This window comes from Phalacrocorax carbo, chromosome 9, assembly GCF_963921805.1.
Source record: "Phalacrocorax carbo chromosome 9, bPhaCar2.1, whole genome shotgun sequence".
NCBI lineage: Eukaryota > Metazoa > Chordata > Aves > Suliformes > Phalacrocoracidae > Phalacrocorax > Phalacrocorax carbo.
The window spans coordinates 37,367,831-37,393,428 of record NC_087521.1 but is presented as its reverse complement, the minus strand read 5'-3'; the positions used below and the strand labels follow the sequence as shown (position 1 = coordinate 37,393,428).

General features: G+C 46.8%; 1 protein-coding gene across 1 annotated transcript in view; it reads right to left on the bottom strand.

Moving 5' to 3' along the window:
- Positions 1–25,598, bottom strand: part of MDGA2 (MAM domain containing glycosylphosphatidylinositol anchor 2) — a 400,733-nt gene that overhangs the window by 122,216 nt on the left and 252,919 nt on the right. Inside the window, exons 7-8 of the mRNA XM_064461194.1 lie at positions 24,804–25,133; positions 12,187–12,480 (exon numbers count right to left, since the gene is read on the bottom strand). Of these exons, the coding sequence (XP_064317264.1) occupies positions 12,187–12,480; positions 24,804–25,133 (624 nt within the window). The remainder of the gene's footprint in view (positions 1–12,186; positions 12,481–24,803; positions 25,134–25,598) is intronic.

Below are 25,598 nucleotides of genomic sequence, written 5' to 3'. Positions count from 1 at the left end.
CCTCACAGCAACAAAGATCCACGCAGCATCTCAGCGACTGCTGTAATGAGTCCAGTGTCCTCTGGACTAGCTCCTTTAGAAAAACCTGATTATGTACCAGCACAACCCAGGTCTAATTTCATTCCTGCTGCTGAGTGAAAAGAATGTGCCTGCTGGCACCATTTCTTTCTCCACAGGTAAAATGATTTGCAAAACTTCTTATTAACAACAGCGTACAACACATCCGAATAATGAAAATAAAAGGAAAATCTGCCATGAAGGAGTGCAGAGAAAGTGGCAGCCTTTCACTAAATATGTATATTGCCTTGAAAGACTATTTTATGAGACGCTTATAGTCACAAAGTCAAACATTTGAAAGTTGGACAGGAAGACAGTGATTTATAGAGCAAAATAAATAACCGTGCCAAGTACGTGATGTAACAGAGCGTCGTTCGTGGACAGAATTGGTTACGCACCTATGTCAACCCAAATAACCTTAAACTCTCGATGCTTCACTTCACAATCATCACCTTAGTTGAAATGCATATTTTTTTTTAATCATGGGAATAAGCCTCCTAAGTAACGTGGGGCAACAAAAAGGAAATATATTTATGTAGCATCTTCTTCACTTAAAATGGCGAATGGGGAAAAAACATAGCTGAATGGCGAACTTAATTATTCCAATTCACCATTCCATGAGCCTGACTTTGTTACACCCAGTTCTTGGGGCATTTCCCTGCTCAGGCCAGCCATGGCCACGGCACCCTGGCACCCGCCACTGCTTTCTGAGCTCCGGAGCCCTCGCCGACCTGCTGCAGTCCTTTTGTGATGTTGGCTGGCCTCTGCGCTATGTTTTTTTTTCCTAACTCATTTTTTTTCTAACTGCGACGCTCCTCCTCGTTCTGCTGTTTACCTTCAGAAAGGTAAATTTGTGAGGATTTCACTGAACACCACAATCCCTAGTAAAGTCTCATGGATTTCCCTCAATCCTTTTTGGTTGTAACTCACTGTGTACATTTGCCCTTTGATTCCTATCTCTTAACTAGTTATTAATTGCGAAGCTGTTCTATCTTTTATCATATCACAGCACAGTTTCTTTAAAATAGGACATAGCCTAACGCACAAAACAAAGCCAGAAGAAAACCTTTGCTCTTGAAAATACCATCTGTAGGGAATAAAGCCCCACGGACAGCCCACTGTCCATGCAGGCGTTCCCATTCACTCTCAAAAGCCTATGAAGGCCTTTCCAAGGAAAAACACAGGAGGTACCCCATATCTGGCAGCTGTGCAAGCTGAGATGCTAACGAACGTGGGTGCTACCAGCTTTTCCTCCCTTTGTGTTAATGCCAACAGGGTCCCTCTTCAAGAACACCACCATCAGGAGGGGCTAAAGCTTGCCTTGCCGAGGTGGGAGCAGAGCGCTGCCTGATTAGGCAGGATCTAACCATGCCATATCTTCCCAGTACCTCCCCTCACTGCTACGGAATTAGGAAGAAAGCTCCAATGTCAGTGTATCCTCCTAGAAATCATGAAACACGTATCCTACGACGAGAGCAGCGAGAGCTGTTGCAGCTCTGTAGCGCTTCAGCACTGCCATGAAGAGGGAAGGAGCATCACTGCGACCCTGGAAACTCCTCACTCTCACCCTGAAAAAGCCCTGAGCGTGAGTCAGAGAGCAGCAGGATGTCCCTGGGTGTCCCAGACCTTCAGAGATACCACATCTGCATAAAGGTCAGGGAGTTTATTTAACAGTGTGTGCAGACACTCTCCATGGCTTCTCTGGTGCTGGCTCCATCCTAGTTCCCATGAATTTCCACAGCCTTTCCACCCACCTGCATTAGTCATAAAACTATTGAAAAGGCACCATCCATCAGCTCTTTATCCAATCCTAAAACCCTTGCTGGGAAGAAGCAGGGTGAAACATGACAGAAAGGGGCTGGTTCACTCGATGTACAGGAGGGGAGACACACACATAGAATCACAGGATGCCCTGAGCTGGAAGGGACCCACAAGGACCATCGAGCCCAGCTCCTGTCCCTGCACAGGACACCCCAAATTCACACCGTGTCTCTGAGGCCTTGGCCAAGTGCTTCTGGAATATCGCCAGGCTGGTGCTGTGATGCCTCCCTGGGGAGCCTCTTCCAGGGCTCCACCACCCTCTGGGGGAAGGACCTTTCCCTAATGTCCAGCCTAACCCTCCCCTGGCACATCTCCCTGCCGTTCCCTCGGGGCCTGGCGTTGGGCACCAGAGAGCAGAGACCAGCCCTGCCCCTCCTCCTGCCCTCGGGAGGGAGCTGCAGAGCACCATGAGGCTGCCCTCGGCCTCCTCTGCTCCAGCTGAACAAACCCAGGGACTTCAGCTGCTCCATGTATGGTTTCTATATGCAAGACCTTCCCGACTTTCAGAGGGTTACATTTACACTGGAGGCGTCCTGCCCAACTTGGTGGCATTTAGGATCAGAGCATCCATGTGCTCTGGGGGGGCACAACCTTGTCCTTGCGTTAGCATGAAACAAACCCTAACTCCACCACATTTCATCCTACCCTTTATGTGCACTGAAGGGTTATAATGGAGCACAGATGCCGTCTGCTCCATGCTGATCCTCCCTCTCTCAAGTTTCAAGGGGACAGCCTGGCTCCACGGAGCTAACTTGAACCGCTGGAAGTACCAATACGCCAGCGTCAGCAAAAAGCTACTCTGGTTTGGAAGGTGCAACTTTCTGTGAACAAACCTGAAAGAAATACTGATGGACTAAAAAATGCCATTCTCTCACGATTATTCATTTGACTGCTCAGATCCTGGATGCCATATCCAGGAGAAGCCGAGCATTCAAAGACACCCTAATTCGATTCTTCATATTTTAAATATAGATATGCAACATTTACATCTGCCCCCATTCCTCCTCTCATTCTCACTTCTTAACAAAACAAAAAACTTTTTGTCTAGCAGACTGTCTTTGGTCTTGCCCTCAGACCCTGCTGTGAACCGCTCTGTGGTGTGAGACCATCTTCTACATGGCCAATTGTCAAAAAGAAACCTCTATGAATTATTCAATCTTTTTCCAAAAACATCCGTGTTTATGCTTCAGGTTCTGGGGTACTGGCTGTTATGCTGTCTTCTGGAATTTCTAATAAGAAGAAGATACCTCTCAGGAGGTTCTCTCAGTGACTATTGTTTTAATATTAAATAAGAAAAAATTCAAATGATCTCATTCTCATTTACAGTTTTCCATGTTGCCAGCATTTGCATATTCATTACCTCTCCAGGTCACTAGACATACATTGCCTTTGACCTTGCTAAATGTCAAAAAGCTCCTAGCATTTTGCTTTGCTGATCAAGCCATCAATTACCTCCACACAGTTTTCCTCCCTTGCTCCATTCAGATAAATTACATACAAAGCCATAATTGCCTGCGCACTATGCTGAAATCGTTCTCTATCGTCTTTCGCTGAAGATTTTATAGAAGAGATTTTGACCCTTGCTTTACGTAAACGCCCTAAGAGAGTTTTCTGGGAAACTTCTAGTCGAAGAACTAAGGAGCTGGGATATCTACCCGTAGGTTAAACACAAGGACAGTGGTAACGGTATCTGGGCTGCTTAAATCTATATCGCCATAGGGCAGGCTGAACCTCTGGACGCGGGTAGGCAGCGTATGCCATATGAGAGCAACCCTGGGCAAAGCTGCAAGCCCGGGATGCGGAGTTCCTCCAGCACAACGCAGCAGGGTGGAGAAAGCAACCTCAGAGAGCAAACGAAAATGCTAAAGGCAACTGGGAGCAACATACCTTTTGAAGTTTTAAAGTTGTTTAGGTCATTGATTAATTCCCATACTCCAAAAATAGGTGAAAAATGGCCCAGAAATATGAAAATAGCAAGGCCAGTCCTAGCCCTCTTTTAGCCTGCCCTCTCTCTCACCACAAACTGCCCAAATCAAACCCAAATCCTGTCCACTGAGAAGGAAATCGTTTAGGAAGTAATAAACCAGTCTGGGAATGCATTGGATTATTGTAACACTTGTCCTGAATCCTAATCAGGTTCTTCCACTTAAATCTTCAATCATAAGTGGAAAAAAAAAATTAAAGAAGGTATAAATGTGATGTAAATAACATGAATGTAAAATGTAAATACTGATTTCCTTTATCATTTCAACCTGCTTAAAACCAGATTTCAGTGCCTGTTTAGAAATAAAGACACCTTCCCCATTCAATTACTCTTCTCACCTACAGAGATTTTCCCTGACTATCCCCTTTTTAATACATTTTCATAGTTAAAATATTATAAGCAGATTTGAAAATCTAGCAGGTTTCACTCTCTGGGAGTTTTACTTGCACTCCTGATCCCCACTCACGGAACAAGACCATTAACTCGCCTGGCTCTGCCCAGCAATACGAATGAAGAACTTGGAGTGCAAAAATCTTCGTAAGTAATGAGCTGCTGTCGCGGCCCCGGGAGCCACACGGCGCTTTTCTCCGGAGCCGAGACTCACCGTGAACATCTCCGGGCTGGAGCAGCGTCCCTGGCCCCCGTCCGCGTTCCTGCCTATCCCCACTCCCTGCAGGGCTTTGTCCACCCAGCTTCAAAAAAAACCCGTCCATGGACTCAGAGCCTGTATGTCTCCCGGCAAATCACTGCAGGGATTAGCCACCCTACCTGCTAAAAATTTCTCATAATTACTTTCCTAAATCTCCATGAGTTTTAAGCTCATTAATTCTGCTATTTTGGATGGAGGACACTTGATTCCTTTCTTTTGCAACAACCTTTTATTTCATTATTAATGTAAGATATAATATTTACATATAAATATTTCATATAAATATTTCATCAGGCACATATTTAGACAGTCACAGAATAGATATGGCAATTTTTCTGAGCTGCCAAATTGCCTGTCTAAAGCATAAAGGATTATTTGTTCCCATCCTCAGCTGCAAATAACATCTACAAGCAAAGCGGACCCAATTCTGAACTCTCTTGCCAACGTAAAACCTGAGCAACTAATTTATGCCCCAATGATACACTCCAGATTTGCAATGATGCACCTGAGATCATAATTCAGCCTCATATTTCCTACTAATTAGCGCTGTTCCATTTCAAATATAATCCCCGAAGAACTTTCCCTTTCAGCGTGATTTCATTAGTTGGTTAGAATTTATTACTGAGTAGGAACGACACACATAAACTGGAACTCAAACTGAACGGAAAATTCAGAGTATCACAATGTGGCCGACACTTCTGCCAACCAGGTTACCATGAAATATCTTTGATGTTTTAAGAGGCTTTACAAGTACTTGGAGGCCAATGCATTTGGCAAACAGTTTCTATTATAAACAATATTTTATGTAGCACCAAAGTAAAACCAGAGCATATAAAACACAAGCCCAACATGCAGCGATGTCCACTGTGAAAAATGATTCTGTCCTTCCCGCTATCATCGCTTGATAAGGTACACGATGTAAACATTTGATTATATTGTACCTGATAGCATTTTTATTTCACAAGCATTCTCTTCCAGCAGTAAAAGTGGTGCATTTGAATTATTACTGGATTGCCTCCCGCCTGCCAACAGCAGGCATTTATTTATTATTTTAACTTTTATTTATCAAAATTTGCACACAAGAAAACGGTCAGCGCTGCGGGAAGGTGCAGGGCTCCGAGTATTGCCGCTGCACTTAATTCCCACTTCCCACTTGTTCGTCTTGGTGCCTTTCTGAAACTAAGCTGGGACAAGACAGCCTTGGGAGCACCTGTCTAGAACAACGCTCCCTTTTGGGATGCCACCCTCTCAACTCAGAGCAAGGAAGCCACGTCCTAGAGACCTTCCTGGGCTCATGGCAGCAAGGTTCATGGCCAGCGGGGCTTCTGATGGGTCCCCAAGGGCAGGCACAAGCTTCAGCGGGAGCTGGGGCTCCATCTGGACCAGCATCTTTCATCCTTGAGCACCAGCTTTGGGGGAACCGAGCGGCGTGTCTTGCAGCACCAAAACAACAATGTCAACAATGCTATTGCACAGACACTTTAAGTCACCACGAGCCAGTCTCTAAACAGCCACCTCCGTGCCTCCTCTGCCCCACTCAGCATCCCTTTCGCACTCGCAGGCACGCAGCAAACCACACGTGGGCGATGAACTAGTTAAACCCTGGCACTGCTGCTTTGCGGGGCTGATTTTGCACAGTTAGCCCAGCCTCGCCAGTAAACCGCTCACGTCATTTAAACCTGGCTGAAGGGATCCTCCTGGACCCAGCAAATTCCTTCCCCATGCAAAAAGCTCTCAAAAATGTGGAAGAAAGATACAGAACGATAAATGCCATTTTCTGAAGGGCTCGTACATTGGCCGTACTATTGGTGACAGCACATTCAAAAAAGCCTAGTCGTGGGTAAGAAACGGGCAGAAAGTCCCTGCAAAGGCGGCCGCAGAGGAGCCAGCTGCACAGCAAACCAGGCTATTTGGGGCTGCCTGCCCCTCTCCAGGGCAGAGATGCCAAGACAACATCCAGGGCTCCCGGGAAAATCTCTGCTTTAAAACGCTGCCTCTGCTTGCACGGCTCCTGGCGAAGCCACGCTGGCAGGACTTCACAGAGCAGGCTCTGCTGATGGCTTAGCTATGATGACAGACCTCCCTCAGCTCTGTCCCTAGCATCACGACTAGCTTCATCCTTCTTTTATTCTGTAGGGAAGGCAAAGAAGAGCGAGAAATGAACGCAAGGACTTTATAGGATCGTCTTTTGGTCTTGGTCTTCCCCCAGAGGTCTCCAATCTCCCGTGGCAGGTGGGCAGTAGAGTAACAACAGCGACCAAATCCCATGGAAGGTGTTGAGCTCTCCCTGCTGCTGGTGCTGTACTTCCATGATCCTAACTAACCTCCCACAGAAAAGTTAGCAGGGCTCACAAAATGTACTAAACAATAAAGATCAAAACCAGTAAAGCCCATCGCTTGTGACGAGTGCCAACACACCTAAGAGAAAACAGCACAGACAGGGTAAAAACAGCAATAAGCAAAGGATATGAGGTTTATTGATCAAATCAGATATTGCTTGTCTTTCATTACTAGGCCATTCTCAGAATCTCATCTCCAAAACACCTAGGGAAGGAACTGTTATCTCTATTTTACAGATCGGGAGCCGGGACAAAGGAAAAAACCTTCCCAGACACTTCCCTTGGGACAGGCTCTGCTGCTTTCTGTGGATGCTTCGCTCTCCACAGCCCACGGGGAGCACAGGTACTGGACTTTCAGATGGTTAAAATTTTCAGTTAAATTCCTCCTCGAGGTCCACTCAGTTAGACCTCAAAGCAACCTTCTTTGCTGTGTTTTACTGTTGAGCAGTCACTTCAGGACGTGACAAGGATTGCATGACCTGAAGTGTACCAAAAACCACACCAACCACATCTCATGCAACAGGCATGGGCTAAGACGGATGAGTCTTCCTTTACTTTTGGTTTCCCATGATGTCTTTTTAATTTCCTATTAGAAGTGTTAGAAGTTGATGGCAAACACGAAAAAACAGAAGTCTTAAACCACGACTTGAGGCCAAATTATGACAAAGCACAGAAACCAGTCGTTTTCCTAGAGAGCTCATAGTCTGGGATCCCGAAATAACTGAGCATGGGGATAAAGGGGTGGCAGAGGGAAAGAGAGGAAAGGAAAAATCTGTTAAAACTGGTCAGATGAAATGAGAGTGGATCAAATTAAAAAAAAACAACACCCAACATAAAAGTGCTTTTATCTTTAAATTTATCTTTAAATTTATCCTTAATTTTTCTTTATTTTGAACCAAGAGATATGACCTAGACCAGTAGTTCCACTGAAAGATTTATCCCGTGGAGCAAAATAGAGTAATACACCACTTCAGCAAGACAAAGTCCTACTCCCACAAGCAGCAACTCTTCTGACACTCTAGAGAACGGGGACGTACCCAGCTACCAATGTCCACGAACGTATTTGCTCACACACCCACGCGCCGTATACAACGTGAAATCAATGAGTCATTACAGAAATAAAAGTGTTTCATCAAATACCTTTCCCTGCTTATAACTGATAGGAGCATCTAAAATAAATATTACAAAATTACCAAAAAGAATGGATTTTTATGACAATTGAATAAATGCTACGCCAGTTATGGAAAACGATGCTGAAGTCGATGTGAATGCGTGTACTTTCCTCCCGCAAGAAAAATAATGAAAGCATTACATGATGTCTGCTTTCTCCATTCATCTCCAAATTGTCACTTGCTGGGATCTGAATAAAGTGAGTAGAAATCTAAACAAGAACAGATTAAAGAAATATCTCCTGTTAGTAACTGTTATCCTCCTGCTTATTATAACCATTTCCAAGTTATGTCTCTCATCTCTTTCAGGATATGTGAACTGCTGCGTCTAAGGCAGCACTAAAAACACATAAAAACAGAGCTTTTTTTTTTTTTCCACCAGTAAAATATTGTAAGGTAATAGCAATCTAAGCACTGCAGCCACCAGCCTTCGGAAGCCAGCGGGAGTCATCCCGCTGCGTCCATCAGGGACTGGCTCAGGACCTGAAGAAGTGCAGTTGGTGGGAAGTCCACATCCGTCTCCCAGCAAACATCCCCCGCGACCCAGATTCAACCGTCCCTTCCTCTAACACGAAACTCACGATTACCTCCCTGCTGAAGATATTAACAGCATCTGCTTAAAAGCTTGGAAGTGGAGACCAGGATGAACAATACAGAGCTCGCTGGGTAAGTAGAAGAGTTTCAATGACTCTGAAAGACTTGAAAGAGTCTTCCAGGGCAAAATGTGGGACGCACCACAGCTGTTTCGCAGACCCGTGGCAAGAGTGCTTCTTGCACTTGTTCTTCCAGTATCTCCCAGTGAACCGAGCTTCAGAGGGTTTAAAACAAACAAACAAAAAAAAGCAGCAAAGCTGAAAATTACTTTTATTACCTGCAAATACATGAAACAGAGCTCCTTCTGGGCTCATGATGCTCCTTCTGGGCTCACGATGCTCCCAAGAATCGAGACAAGAAAGTCTTGGCACTGGGGATGCGACAGCCAGCTTGCCCTGGCCATTACTTTGTGGGTTTGCTGTTTGTGGCTGCTGGAGTGGGTTTACCTCCAAACCTTTCCCCCTGAAGCTTTTGCTTTATCGGGAACACCCTCCACACGTGTATTTGCAAGTGAACTGAATTACTTGAAGTAATCCATCATCCACACATCATAGCAACCAACCCAAACCAGGATAACCACCACCCTGGACTCTGCAAAGACGTGTGGAAAAGATGATGTACACTGTCAAGAAGAGAATATGAACTAAATGGTTAAGCTGGAGGATCCAAGCGGCCAGAAAACAAAATCTTTTCTAGTTCTCAAAGCAAATAAATGACAGAAAAGGGGGAAGAAGCCACTTCCCCTCCTTATTTGGGAGGACCATTGCTCCACTCCTTGTATAGTGGTTCTTGCTCACAGATTCACAGATGACTCTGTGAATCAGCTCTTACCGAGTTTATTACCACGTTTCCTCTCTGCTGCTCAAGATCATCAAGGCCCCAAACACCACACATGCCAATCTTTAGTCCAAGCTATCTGAAAACCTCGCGCATTATCACCTTTCTCACCCATCGCTGTTGCTCTCTGAGGAACTAGTCTTAGCCATCCATTTCTATAAGCCATGCTGCTGCCGTCTTCCCGAGCTGTCCCAACCCACTGTCCTAAGAGCAACAGGTTGGGGAGTATCACAGCACGCTTTCACAACCCTGGTTTACGTCAATTTACAACTGCACTGACCAATCTTTTCTTCTCTTCTTAATGTTTGCTATGGATAGCAAAGACACTGCCCAGCAAAGTTGTGGTAGCCAAAATACACTAGATCCAGCCTCTGCGCAAACACCTGATGAACTGCAGCAACTGAAAATCCCTGCAATGCTTTCGTGCTCCTGCCCTCAGTATTTTCCCCAGCATCGACCCCTCCTCTCTTGCTCCGCTCATGCTGCGAGGGCCCAGGACACGGTACCACCAGCTCCATCAGCCCTGACAATGACCTGTGCCCATTTACAGGACAGATTTGGGGCCCCGTCCACATATCCTACATTCTGCCCTTCCATGTCTTTCATCTTCTACCTTTTCATGATGTTTACCTTCTGTAAATTACCTTTTCTGTGCAGCTATACTTAAACTCTGTTAGTGACGATGGCTTGTTATGGATCTGAAAGAGCAGCTGTGTGTCATCAGTAGTCCTAGTCATGATAACCACAAAAGCCATCATCAGAGTAACCATGACCCTAGTAATAATGACATGAGTAAAAACTCTTGCGTCAGCACTCCCCAGTGCTACCACAGCGCTGAATTAAGGCAGCTCGTGCAGGCTGGTCCAATCCATTTGCACAGGAGCCAGTCCTCCCTGCGACAATCCATGTGCTTTTGAACCACCATCAGTAGGACACTAATCCACTCATGATCCTTTTATGCTCTATAGGGAAAGACAGACCTCTCTGGAGGATGAGCTAAGATCCAAACCATTTTCTGCAATCTCTAGAGACGGAGCCCAAGACAGCTGTGCTCCCAATTTAGGTACATCAGCGCAGGTGGGATGAAGCCAGTCCTAATGCAGATGAACCCACAACCAGGAGAAGCCCAAGTGAGAGGGCTCCAGCTTTACTGCAGCCTTGACTCTCAGGAGGCTCGTGGTGTCATTAACCCACGTGGCTGCTGGCTGGGACAGAAGCATGCTTTCATAAAGAGCTTTGTCGGCACACCAGTAAATAGCTCTGATGAAAGCGCTGCAGATACCACAACACGTAATCAAGAGCATAAATAATTTGTTATACAACAGACCTTGGGAAAAACAAATCAGTTGATTATTAGTAATCCCAGAATCCCAGGATAGTGGGGGCTGGAAGGGACCCCTGGAGCTCACCCCGTCCCACCCCTGCTGGAGCAGGCACCCCCAGAGCAGGGGCACAGGGCCGCGTCCAGGCGGGGGGTGAATGTCTCCAGGGAAGGGACCCCACAGCCTCTCTGGGCAGCCTGTGCCCCTGCTCTGGCACCCGCACAGGGAAGGGGTTTGTCCTCATGTTCAGGGGGAACTTCCCGTGTTCCAGCTTGTGCCCGTGGCCCCTTGGCCTGGCGTTGGGCACCGCTGAAAAGAGCCCGGCCCCATCCCCCTGACACCCACCCTTCAGGTATTTATAGGCACTGATGAGACCCCCCCTCAGCCTTCTCTTCTCCAGGCTGAACAGACCCAGGTCTCTCAGCCTTTCCTCCCAAGGGAGATGCTCCAGCCCCTGATCCCCTTGGCAGCTCTGCGCTGGCCTTGCTCCAGCAGTTCCCTGCCCTTCTGAAACTGGGGGCCCAGAACTGGACGCAGCCCCCCAGATGTGGCCTCACTGGGGCAGAGCAGAGGGGGAGGAGAGCCTCCCTCGCCCTGCTGCCCACGCTCCTTTTCATGCCCCGCAGGGCACCGCTGGCCTTCTCAACCCCAATACATTGCAACATCTTATCCATGGAGGCCCCAAAAGAGGTCAGTTGTGCTGAGCACAGAACGCTGTTAAAAGCAAATCTGCCAAAATTTTTTGGCATCTGAAAGCAGAATAAATAAGTGATGCGCAAGTCACTTAGTAAAAAAGTGTAAATAAGTACCAACAATACAACAGACACATGAAAGTTATTTAGTGAATGTCTATATCGGATACACAGAAACAAAGAATGGCTAATTATTTCCCATGAACTATATCAAACCAGACTTTTCATTTTCCAATATTAAACGCTGAGCATTTCCAAAATAATTGATTTCTCCTTATGTTTCCCTTCCCATTTCTGACGCTGATGGTTCGCATTCAGAGTCAGAGCAGACCATGCAGATCACCTAAGATGGAATAGCTCTTTCTGTCATTTTTTTCTTCTTGTTATACACAGTATCAACAAATGAGATCAGTATCAGATCCGCATTCAGGGAAATATGTCCTCCTATCTCATGTGCTTGTTCCTGTGTCAAGTAATGTAAAGCCAGGCATTGGGAAAATAATGATTGCCTCACTTTTTTTTTTTTAATATAAATGGGACTCCTATTTCATTTTTATTCCTGTATTTACATTAACAACATGGGTTCATGGAACTATAGAGCCTAAAAACACAGCATCAGAAATGTAACAAGCATCATCTCGCTGCTGTGTATTTAGGGGAGAAATAAATCAACTTCTTTTTCTCAGCAAAACCACATGGAAAGAAAAGAAGGGTCTACTTACACTGTACAATGAGCTGCACCAAAGCTTCTCTGGGTTTCACGTTAAACCCGTTGTATTGGCTGGTCTGGCACTTGTAGGTTCCCGTCATCTCCCTGGACACGTTCACTATCCTCAGGATCCCATCGTAGCTCTCCGTCTGCATCGCCCCGTCTGGCATCACCACTTCCTTGTCTGCTCGGGACCAGAGAATGATGGGCTTGGGCTTCCCTGTCACCTGGCACTGCAACTCGATTGTGTCCCCTTCCCGGGTGACCAGGGGTGACTTTTCTTGAGGAACAGTCAAATTGGGTGGGACTTCAAAGGAGAAAAAGAGACAGTTCAACAGTTAGCGCTACAGAGACATCAGGTGGCCTTTTTGCTTGCACAGTCGTAATTATATATGAAGAATTAATTTATATACAGACGACAATGCATAGTGACTACATATATTGGAAGACAGTGCAATGGTACTATATTTATGAGACAAGGTGCTCAGCTGCTTCAAGTGGTTAAAATAAGATTTAACAGCCCCAGCTATGACACTTATTTGCCTCCCTGTGCACCTCTGACATGCCAATATGCCATACCAGCGTACGTCAGCGCACTCGGACCGCTGGTCGCAGCTAGCACGTTATTACTGCAGGTTACGGCTTTCCTTTTTATGAGTATTTGGCACTAAACCCCCTTTTCTATAACAGACTGGCTGCTGGTTTTATCCAGCTCGTAATGGCCATGCAACGAGGAAGAATCGTGCCAATTCAGAAATCAGCTCAGAATTCAAGACCTGAGACCAAAATGCAGTTGGCATCTTTCTATTGGCATCTTTCAATCACGGGAGCTTTATCAACGTGGTATTTTCTTCATAGAGATTTGCATTAACAGACAAAGAAGGAATATGTGAACGGCTGTTTCCAGCAGGAGTCAGCCCCTCGGAGCAGGAATACCTGGCACCACCGTGCAGCGCTCTGGCAATATCCAAGGACCCATCCTTCCTCCTTGCGCAGTCTTGCAAGAGCGAGACTCTGTAATTGCCCCGAGCACCTCTCCGAACCACCAGCCACAGCTCTGAACCACCCGTCCTTGGCAGCGAGAAGAGCGAGCTCGCCATGGAAGAGGCGCTGCTGTGCAAGGTGACGGATCAGGACAGAAATGCCGTGGCACCCCGGCAAAGGCATCGGTGTTTGCACAACGGGCAAACTCCCACAGCGTCGGTGGGGGTGAGCTTCCACCATCGGTCCCATCAGAGGCGGCCCCTCTCCCTCAGCCATTTAGGTGACACAGTTTGATAATTAGAAAGCTCCGCTGGCCTAACGAGAACGGTTTTGCCGTGCCCAGTTATTGTTCCCAACCCATCATACCCCTGTTGGGTTTATAACCAATCTCTTAGTCCTCTTTTAGTGCAACACAAATGAAAACTTCGCCTCTGGATCTGCCCGTGATCTCCAGATCACACATGGTACCTTGCTTAGGGGGGGAGCGTGGGCTGCGGTGTGATGGGTGAAGATATGGAAAAGCCTGATTTAAACACTGCCCACCCTCTCTTTCCTTTTGTGCCATCGGAAAACTTGGCTTCCCTTATGGGTCTTCTGTTCTGAATCACGAAGAGAGATGCTTTCTGTTTTAAACCAGTCCCTCCTAGGAGCATTACCTCTCCGCGTGCTGTCCTGCCTTCAATTACTTTGCTTGAATGCCAGGAGTGAGAAAATACAGCCTGCACCTTAACTCCTGTCCACAGGAAAAAACAATCAAAGGCTCTTTTCAGGCCCCCAGAGACAGAAACAACAGGCTTGTTCCAGTGAGAAACAGTTCCAGTTTTCCCCCGGGATCTCCCCTGTGTCGATGGACCTGACGAGCTTGCTAGGAATCAGAGTTTAAATCAGGGACTTTCATAGGTACCAGAATGCTGGTTTCAGCTGTTTTGAAGCCTTTAATAGCTGTTTCTGAATCTGGTGGGGCATGCAATAGCAGAAACAACTTTTTCCATGGGAGAGTAAAGGAAAAATTATTTTATACTTCAAAAAAAAGAAAAAAAAAGAAAAAAAAGGAAAAAAAAGACAAGGGAAAAATAGGAAGACTGCTTAATAAAACATTCCCAGCATTAATAAAATATTCTTGTTTTTCACTTATGCCCATGCGTGCCATAGCAGGTCCTGAGCACAGGCCCGTGCCTAGGAGACCTGGATGCTTGGAGGGAGCCCAGAGGAGAACCACCCCATGAAGATGCCCAAAAGCCCCTGGTGGGTAAGGGCTGCAGGATGTGAGATGTCCCACCCCAGCGAAGGGAGGGAGGTACAAAGCCGTGACAGCAGCCTTGTCAGAGCTCTGCCAGAGCTCAGAGGAAAAATACAGAGGGAAAATGGTGCTGAAGGCAGCGAGGGATGAGACAGGAGTAGACGAGCGCTGCTCTGTGGTCCTCCCAGCTATTCTGGCTGCCTTTCTCCGCCAGCATGGGCCCTTCCCTCGGCCTCATTTCTACGTCCCATGCTTTTGCTGTCAAGTACTTGGTACTTGTGCTGGACATGCATCGGCCAGGCGCTTGTGGTGGGACTCCTCCACCTCCTCCCCTGAAAGTGAGCACATCAAATAGGTACCAAATGGCCACTTCCTAAAGCAATGCTCTCTGAAAACATAGTCTAAACTGGCAAAAAAAGTGTTGTTCCAAGAAGGAAAGTACAGTTTAAAGAGAAAGGTTTGAAAGCACACTGTTCACTCCCTGCCTGCAGGAAGGAGCCCCCTTCTGAACATTTTTTAGCAGCTTACCTAGCTTGTGGCTTCTCCACTTAGTTCAGATAATACACGGTTCTGGATCAGTAAAAAACCCACATTTCCTTTGTCCCTTCCCGCTGTGGGCACTGGGTCTGCTCCCTGCTGTCAATGTGCTTTGATCAAAGCATGTCCCAGCTGGTACGGACGCTGCAGGCTCCCTCGTAGCTCTCCCCTCACTCCCTGCCCCTCCGGCACCTCCAGCTGCCCCGGGGAAGCACAACCTTCTCCCGTCTCAGGGAGTCACTGACTGTGCAAACTGTGAGACCACGACCACGGGGTCACTGCCCTCAAACAGAATTCCTGCTATCAAGACAGAAAAGATCTGATATCTGCTCTTTATAGCCTAGAGCGCTATCTACAGCTTGCAACCCCATGGTCTGGATGGGTCCAGGACATGAGTTTTCCCTTTGGTGGTTCCCCATGTAGACCTATTTCTGGACATGTGCTGGCAGCTTGTTCCAGACTCCATCCTTCCCAGACTGCCATGGGAGCAACAGGTCTGGACTATAAAATCACACCCTGTCTTAGTCTCAGAAATCACTCACTTTCGGGCTGGAGCAAGGGCTGTAAGCTCTCAGGTACTCAGCCAGGAGCCAGACCTGCCTTCGGCACGGTGAACAGTCCTGTGCAAATGCTGCCTGTGAAGGCAACGCATGATGGAAGAGAGACAAAAATTAAGAGAGGACACAACAAAGCCAGCTTCTAGTGTGGAGGCTGACCCAACCCTGTACTTGGAACAGGGATGGGATACAAATAAACTGAGGAATCATAGAATCATTAAGGCTGGAAAAGACCTCGAGGATCATCAAGTCCAACCCCCAACCCAACACCCCCAGGCCTCCTAAACCATGGCCCCAAGTGCCACGTCTGCACGGTGTTTGAACCCCCCCCAGGGATGGTGACTCCCCCACCTCTCCGGGCAGCAAGAGTTGTTCCCCAGGAATCCACAACATTCTTCTGGTTTAAGAAGCTCCTTCACTAAGCTCGTCACAGGAGGAGTAAACAGACAAATTTAGCGTGTCCATGAGGTGGATGAAGAGAGCAAGGGGGGCAGAGATGTGTGAGTGCAACTGGGGGGCTCACGAGGATTTGCCTCCCCTGCAGCCACACCGCGGTGCTGCAGGAAGGCACCAGCCCTGAGCTCCGGCTGTGGGAGCCTGCCAGCTGCAAGAAACCGCACCTCAGACCAAGAGACAGGGGAAATTCAGAAATTTGTACACTCAGAGCAAACTGTGAACCCTATAAGGAAGAAACCAGGAAAAAACAAACCCTGCTTGTCATGGTCACATGTAGCTTCTGGAGATATTTGAGAGGAAGGAGAGTGAATGGCACAGGACATGCATCTTGGGGCTGGGGGTGGGGGGAGAAAAATAGATGCATGCCAAAAAGGTCCTCTGCAACTATGAGCAAGTAATTTACCCTCTCTTTAACTAGGTTTTCTTTCTGAAAAATAGAGTTAACGGTACTGCAAAAACTGCACGCTGCCAAGGTAAGGACAGTAGCCTACGAGGTCTGCAGGCAGGCTGATTTCAGTACCCCAGATGGAAAGATATCTTAAAATATCCTGACTCATCTTCTCCTGTGCCATTTTGCAACACAACCGGTGTCTGTCACATTGTAAGCCAGCCAATATATTATTATGGTTTACTGTATTTATTAATGCTCTTGTTACTGGAAAAAGAGAAGGAGAGAGGCGGGACAAGGCCATCTATTAAAACAAATCATTTCATGGGCAATACCGTAAATAAAAAGCCTGGCTACAGCTTTCATGTATCACATCTGACTGACAGCGCCCAACACAGTGAGCTCCCTTGAAGTATTTCTTTGCCCCCACCACAGCAGTTATGGCTGTGGGTCTCCCTTAACTCGGATGCTGATTCTCTACTGTCTCATTAGGAAGGAGGACAGCACTGAATCTTTGCTCAGGGAGGGGTTTTGGGAGGGTTTCCCTTTTTATACCCATCTATTTATTTTCACAACCTCGCAGGTGCTTCATTATCTCTGAGGTGTCTGTTCTGTTGTCAAATTTGGCTTAAATTAGCTACACGGTCAAAAAATGTCAGGGGGTGTGGGGGTTTGCGACACACTAGATGACAGGCACTGGCAGCCTGATCGTGTACGGCTCGTTTTCATAAGCAATAAAGCTAAAAAAAGCCACAAAAGAAACTCAGATCAATGCAATGCCCAGAGAGAAATCAGGAAGATGTGGGGGAAAAGGGGGAGAGCTAGAGAACTGAGGAGAAAACTATCATTCCAAGTTTTTCTTCCCTTCCTACGACCCAAGATGTAAGGAGGACCCAGGACCAGGCATCTGAGCCCGCTGTGCAGGAGGGCCTGGCAAGTCTGTGCGAGCAGAGGCGTAGAAATATAGAAACATAGAACCATTTAGGTTGGAAAGACCCTTAAGACCATCAAGTCCAACCGTAAACTTAACACTGCCAAATCCACCACTAAACCATGTCCCCAAGCACCACGTCTCTACATCTTTTAAATACCTCCAGGGACCTCAACCCCTTCCCTGGGCAGCCAGTTCCAGGGCTTGACAACCCTTTTGGTGATGAAACTTGTCCTAAAACCCAGTCTAAACCTCCCCTGGCACAACCTGAGGCCATTTTCTCTCATCCTATCACTTGTTACTAGAAGCAAGGATGCCCGGGCAAGGGTGCACAAGGAAAAGTGCACGAGCAAAGGTGCAAGGGTGCGTGAGCAAACGTGCACAAAGGTGTGCAGGCGAAGATGCTGCCAGTGGGGCAAGCAGAGAGTGTCAGCCAAGCAAGCAGAAATGCCAAGCAGGTGAGCAAGGTGCTGCCAGCTGTGCCAGCCTCCCTCTCCTGGCAGGTGCTGCTGGGGCACAAGCAGAGTCTCGGAGGGGCTCAGCCCTTCTCGCTGAGGCATCAGCATCTCTCCTGCAGCACCAGCTACAGAACCTGTTGCAAATAAGGGTCAATTTTTTTTTCCCTGCTTGTGCAGAATAATAAGTTAGCTAAACCCTGTATTTGAAACAACAGACGTTACTTTATTAATTCAGCCAGCGGCTTAAAAAATAAGTTAACACTCTTAGCAGTTAAATCTGTTTCCTAAAGTAAAGGGCTATTACTGGAAAAACAAAAGTGTTAGTAACACTAAATTAGCACCTACTTTAAAAACACGTACTCTTATCCTCTGAAATTGCAGAGGCACATGCAGAAGAGGGCTACTGTTGATATATGTCCGCTCCTGGCTCTTAAACAAAATGGCCTGAGACAACCTTTGCCTCTGAAGGTCGCTGGCTCACCAGAAGGTCAGATGGCAGAAGGTATCACTGTGTTCTTGTCCTCTATTTTTTGTTAAGCTGCTCCCTAGGCAGACCCTTCCATCTGATCTCCTGCTGTAGTTCTACTGTAATTCTACAGGATCCTTCATCCAGCGCAGTCACTGTGCCTAGAGGAGAATGGGGACGGGACCAGAGCAGCTATTTCAAAGAAAAAGCCAAAATACATGAGCCTAATATGTTTATTCACTGCATGTTCTGGGTAGACACAATGTAGTTCTAGTCTACTCTAGATCTTTGAAATCTTCATGGGTCAAGTTACTGTCCTGATTTTGAACCTCCAGGTAGCTTAAATAATTGCCAAAAAGGCAACGGCAGAGGCAAGAATCTGCATGCACAGAAATCACCCAAAAGGGCAGAAAGCAACCAGCATGAGGAGGAGAGAGGCGCAGAAGTGGTGACCCCATGGTAGGGTTGGGAGGGGACAGCAGGACTCCTGAGCTCTTGACGGGGGATGGCGGATGGCACAGGTGAAGTAGGGGCTACCGTCACCACCGTATTTCCTCAGGTGCCTTAAACAGGCAGAAAGCAAAGCCGCAGCCCTTAAGCAATGCCTGCCAATCTTAGCAGTGGTGGGGAGGAGTTGTGGGCTAGTGGGATCGGGCTGCTTAAAATGGACTAATGGTAATAACTAGTAATTATAGGATAAAGCGGAGCAAAGGAGCGTTTGAGCTGCATATCAAGAAATAATCCATGCTGGAGATTACTCAGAGATAATCTCCCAAAAGAAGCGTTGGAAGCCACATTGTTCACGTAATTTAAAACCACCCTGGATAAGGAATACTGAAGAATCTGCACCACACTGGCTAGGAGATAGAGGTGGAATTACTTGCGTATCCTCCTCCTCTAATATTTATGAGTCTGAAGGGCTGAATCTCTAGTATTAATCATCCTCTGCCAGACATGTATTTCGGTCCTTGTTCATGATTCATACTCCTTAGGTGATGGAGGGTTTTCTTAAGACAGGGCGGACTAAGCTTTGGTATAGGAAGCTGAGCCGATACACAAAATCTATTTGAGCAAGATGACTTAGCCTTTGAAGGGCAGCGAGCGACAATTATTCAGGTTCTCTAGACGTTTCTGTAAACAGAGACTAAAACTGCTCGGTGTACCCTCAATGTGCGATTCTATTAGAAGAAGAGTTGGGGAATACTGGGGAGCATGTGCTGAAAAGGTCTCCAGAGGTGAGAAGAGAGTCCTGGGGGAGACTGCTGGTCCAGCCAAAGGATTGGAAAAGCAGCTGAAGTCAAGAGCATTTACTTTCACCTTTCCATGACCTTTCATCACCATGAAAGAGGATCTATCTAGTTACTCGTGTGGAAGGTAAATGGAGCGACCTCTAAGGAAATCATGTCTGGATTTCACAGTCGCTTTCTGCTCTCATTGCTCCGCTTGCCTGTGTGCTGTCCTGCACATACACAGAGGAGAGAAAGCACCGCAGCCCGTACTCTCTTGGGCGCAAGCCACTTCTGATTGCAAGACAGGAACAACCACCACAGATTTTATGGTGGGCGCTTGCGTAATAGATCTGCTTAGACAGCAAAATAATTCCAGAATCAGTCCTTACACCTCAACATACTTTTAGTACCTTAAAACACCACCTTACTCTGCAGTCAGACTCTGAAGAGGCACATTTTCAACCCAGAACATACACAGCCAGTGGCAAATTAGCCAAATTAGCTTTCAGTGATCTCGCCGGAGTCATGCTGAGGAGGAGCTCCATGAGCCATATGCAATGCGAGATGATGAGCCGACTCCACGGCCCTCCAGAGAAGAATAAAGAGCCTCCACAATACATGGCCGCTAAAGAGGGTGTCTGCTCCCAGAAACCCAGCTGAAGTCAGTCTGCGGTGGACGAACACATCGCGGAGAAATCAGATTTCCCCGGGGGGGACCAAGTGCTGGGGAGGGAAGGGGCTGCAGAGCAGGAGATCGCCCGTCCTCGCCCCCTCCCTGCCCGAGCAGGCAGCCGAGCCGCTCGGCCAGCTGTGCTGCAAGCTGCGTGACGGGAAGGGACGGCGGCTCCCACGGATAGAATTAAAAAGAAAAATCTCTGCACATTAAGTACTAAAATAGAACTATAAAAGAAAAAAGCTTTTAAACAAAATCTGGCATTTATCTGTCCCTTCTGTTCACCTACTCCTTTCAAAGATAAACTCCAAAGATAACGGCTCACAAAAATAATCAATTTACTGCAGTAATGAAACGTCTGCCTATTTTCGGGTATGTCTCAGCGTTGCCCACGAACGATCACTCTGGACAGTGCTTAAGGTTTACAAATATCTTAATTGGGCCACTAATTATCTCACAAAAAGCATTTTTTCATTATGCAAAAAGGCAGTACTGTGATTTTAATAAACATTTAGAATTAAAACGAAGGTCTCTTACGTATCATCAAAGGACGACCAAGATGACCGGAGGACACATATTTCACAAACAGATCAAGGCCACATGTCCAAACACATCAGCCTGGACATTTAATTAATTCATTATTTAATAGACAGCTGATTAGCTTAACAGGGAAGCCCTCTTATTGTACTGCAGGGAGGAGACACAGCTTAATATATTCTAGCTCTTCAGGAATTTCCCTGCCTGCCTCTGGCAGCACGTGAAACCCACACTAAATGTTGCCATGACTAGCCTCAGAGGTGGAAGAGGGGATCTGGAGGCCGCCAGCCTGCCCTACACTCATGCCCAAAGTCCACGTACCTCTCCGAGATGTGCCTACCCCAGGGTACCCAGTGCGGTACCTGCTCAGCACATTTTCAGGTTCACCCAGAGATGAAGAATCTGGTTGACATATTTGCCGTGTAGGACATCTGGTTGTGCCCACACTGGGTAGATGTGAAACGGCAGAAAGGACTGTCTTAGGGTAAGAAGGGTCACCACCACCTCCAGCCCCAAAGTATCAGCCGCCTCCTCCAACAAGCCCTTTAATAACCCAGAGCAGTGCAGCCAGAGAATAAAGTAAAATGACCCCCCTGAAATAACAACTCATTTCACTGCACAATAGTACCTCCAGGGGAAAGATGAAAAGAGAATAAGCCAGAAGTGACAGATGTTACATCTCTTACTGTACTGATACTGATTTTAGGGGGATAAAGATAGCATAAGAACCCATACTGAGCAGAGCAGACATGCATCACCTAAAGCCTTATTCTTCCTGTTTTGAATACAATATCTGAGGCAGAGAAAAAGATGCCTTACAAAGACTAACACACCCTCCTGATCCACCTCTCTTTTTTGCTTAACATGAGCCTATTTTACTGTGGATTTTTTTATTGTTGTTTTAACACCTTCTGCCTTCAGATTCCCCATGACGTGCGCGCACGCACACAGAAGAGCCATCCTGTCTTTCAGTGACATTTGCCCAGGGTTGGTTTTATGGATGACAGGACTTTTATAGGACAAATATTCAGCACTTGAGTCTTCGTTTCCACTATTCAGTGACCTACATTATGGAGATGTGGTGGGGGGAGGCTGCTAGGGAATTACTTCAGGTCCATTTATATAAGATACCTAGGACATAAATCTATGCCTTTCCTGTTGAAAGTACAAAATGTCAAGGGAAAAATATTCCTGCTGAACAAGAGCAATGCCAAGCACGCCAAGAGGCTGCCATGTCCCCCCCACTGTCACATACCCCTTTCTAATTTGCTGGAGGGACAGAGGAGACCTAAGAGTCTCCCTGCTCCCTTACGCGGTGACACAGCCCCTCCTGCCATACTTGGTGGCTCCAGGAGGAACCCCGTGCACGTCAGGAAGAGAGAATTCTCCCCCAAACCAGCAAACAGACCCACGGCGCAATATTAATACATCCATGCAAGCCCTGGCATTTGGGAAGCCTGTTTGTGCCTAGGCCTTATGTTCATAATTACCACAGCAGTAATGAATCTTGATGAATCAGTAATGACCTTCAAAAGCACACTGAAACTATTTCAGCTTCCCCTTAATCGGGTAATGAAGTCATACAAAACGGCAGAATTTCTTTTACGATGCTAAATAAGGCTGATCCCAAACGCTAGTTTTTCTTCCCCGTTTCTGCTTTTCTTGAGTGTTACGGGACAGTAAATTTAAGAGCTGACATAATTCATCACTGCCTGCAGAAATTGTGACGAGCTTATAGGTACAGCCATCTAATGGATGTTTCCAATAAATCCCATCAATTTCGCAAATTATTCCCTAGCAAGTACAGATAATATAGTGGTTACTGGCTGCCAGATGGGCGATGCATGACTGCACAAACCTCACTGTCCACTTCACCCTGGCAAGCGGGTAACAAAGTTTGCATGCAACTGCCATCCATCACACCAAACTCAGCTCTTTCCCTGTAATAATTCTCCCAGTTCTTTACCCGTTAGTAAGATCTCAGAATCCCCGACTGGTGGGGGCTGGAAGGGACCCCTGGAGCTCACCCCGTCCCACCCCCTGCGTGAGCAGGCACCCCCAGAGCAGGGGCACAGGGCCGCGTCCAGGCGGGGGGTGAATGTCCCCAGGGAAGGGACCCCACAGCCTCTCTGGGCAGCCTGTGCCCCTGCTCTGGCACCTGCACAGGGAAGGGGTTTGTCCTCATGTTCAGGGGGAACCTCCCGTGTTCCAGCTTGTGCCCGTGGCCCCTTGGCCTGGCGTTGGGCACCGCTGAAAAGAGCCCGGCCCCATCCCCCTGACACCCACCCTTCAGGTATTTATAGGCATTGATGAGATCCCCCCTCAGCCTTCTCTTCTCCAGGCTGAACAGACCCAGGTCTCTCAGCCTTTCCTCCCAAGGGAGATGCTCCAGCCCCTGATCCCCTTGGCAGCTCTGTGCTGGCCTTGCTCCAGCAGTTCCCTGCCCTTCTGAAACTGGGGGCCCCAGAACCAGACACAGCACCCCAGATGTGGCCTTACCAGGGCAGAGTAACTCCCCTGCGTCTCCTTCTTGCCTTCTTGGAAGATGGGCTAAAATTTCAGATTCTCCTTAGGTTACGACGATTTTTCAAAGATAACAAAGTGGCCTTGAAGGGACACTGTCCACGTCCCTTAAATACCTCCTATCCAGTCCCATGGGCTTACATATGTCCATTTTGCCTAAGTGGCCCCAACTCACTCACATGGCTTTACTTCCCAGCCTCCTACCCAAACCGCAGGTCAATCCTGTCTCGTCTCCCTGTTGTACGTAATATTCTTCATGAAACCCTTTCAGGGGGCAAACCTTGCAGGCTCATGTCAGAAGCAGTGCAGCGCTCCGATGGGATCCATGGTACCAGTATCGTACTGAAGATGGAGGGCACGTTCATGTATTGAAATCTAAACAATAACTTCTTTTAAAAGAGATTATTTAGACGTGACATGTACTTGCAAAGCATTACTGATGTAAAATTTGGAGAATAGGAATGTGGATATACGCTTTGAGGAAAAAGCGTGCTTTTAATCTTTTTGAAAAAGTAGAAAGCATATACTTGAACGTATTTGGTAAAAAGGGGTCAGACGATGTGTATTAAACATTTTCTTTCCACGCTATTAAAATGTTTTCCAGTGTGTTCTTTGTCATCTTACTTCTAAACGGCATGTATCGCGTGCCTTACCGCAGTGAATAACAAGCACAGTCTCAGGAAAAGCACAGCAACGCTCCGTATGAAAGGCAGGATGGATAGTAGATATAATCCTGGCACTATTTGCCTCTGCATTTTAACATAAAGTAGTGTTCTGAAAACAGAAATGCCTTTTCCCCCCCCCCCTTCTCTGCAGAAATCAACCAGCAACAACTTTTTGTTGTTGTTGTAACTGATTTTTGGCAGGAAAAAAATCCTGCATTCAGAATGTTTTCTAGATTGTTTTATTAACATGGATTATCTCACTTATTAAATTCAGCTAATAGGGGGAAAGGTCTATGAAATCTATTGGTTACAAACCAGCTTTTAGCAATGAGATAAAGAAAAGCAGGCAATTACTATTGTGTTACATATCCCTACTCCATAGTCAGACCAACAAGATATTTATCATCAGTCAAAGTAATAGCCAAGGCTCTAGCTCATCAAAGAGAGAGGCATTTCCATCACTGATCTGGAAATACATACACTAGATACCTTAAATTTTTTCTTATTGGGAATCGCGTGATTCGCTAACATGCAATGCGTAATCTTCAGGGGGAAAAAAAGCTCCTCCTTGTGTACTTGGCACGCGCTGTTCGATTAGAGTGGCTGGATGGATTCAGTTTGGTTAACGTAACACCCTCCTGTTTCTCCTTGTAATTTCCCACCAGCTATTTTTTCATGCCTCTGGATGCCTTGAAGTCCTAAATAAAGGCCAAAGTCCTTTTATAGAAGCAATAACTTTTCTGACAGTAGAAGAGAGCTTGCCTGGGTAAATCAGACATTACTGTGTTCTCGGGAGAGTGCACCACATGCCACTTGTTCAGGTTTCTATTCATTAATCAAAGCAACTCAGCCCCTGATCTGGGGTCTGCCTGGATACCTCCATGGTGAGAAGTGCTCTGCATATACCCCTCTTTTTCCTATGAGTCAAGGAAATCCATCGTTTGGCTATATCGAATTAAAACTGGCATCAAAGAAAGCCCCCTTACCTGTACTGCTGGAGATGTTGACGTCAATGCTGATATCCGATATGCCACCTCCCTTCAGAGACGCAACGCACGTGTATGTCCCAAAGTCAGTGAATTTCAAGTCAATGATGTCCAGGTTTGTGGTGCCAGGTGAAACATCCGGGTCAGTCTGTGTGATGACCATCCTTTCAGAGCTTCGCAAGGGACGTCCGTTTTTAAACCAGCTGAACGTAAGCTCTTCAGAAGGGATGGCTTCTACCTGGCAGGAGATCTTCACCTCTCGCCCAATCTGGATGTTGTCGTCTTTGTGATACGGGTCAGGGGTGATCCAAAAACGTCCTTTTTTTAAGGCTGAAATATGCAAAACAAAAAAAAAAGTTTACTATAATAAAATACCAATTTTGCATATTCGGACTTTGCATAGATATATTATGCTCAGGCTTCACTTATGCCTGCGTATGATTTTAACAGGTCCTGTAGCGATAGGACAAGGAGTAAAGGTTTTAAACTGAAAAAAACGTAGATTCAGACTAGATCTAAGGAAGAAATTTTTTACAATGAGGGTGGTGAGACAGTGGCCAGGGTTGCCCAGAGAAGTGGTGGAGGCCCCATCCCTGGAAACATCCAAGGCCAGGCTGGACAGGGCTCTGAGCGACCTGATCTAGTTGAAGATGTCCCTGCTCATGGCAGGGGGTTGGACTAGATGGCCTCTAAAGGCCCCTTCCCACTTAAACCGTTCTATGATGCTCAGGATGTCACCGAAGGTTCCAATTTAGCACATGGTTAATTTTCTGAAGGATCAGGTCTTAATGAAAC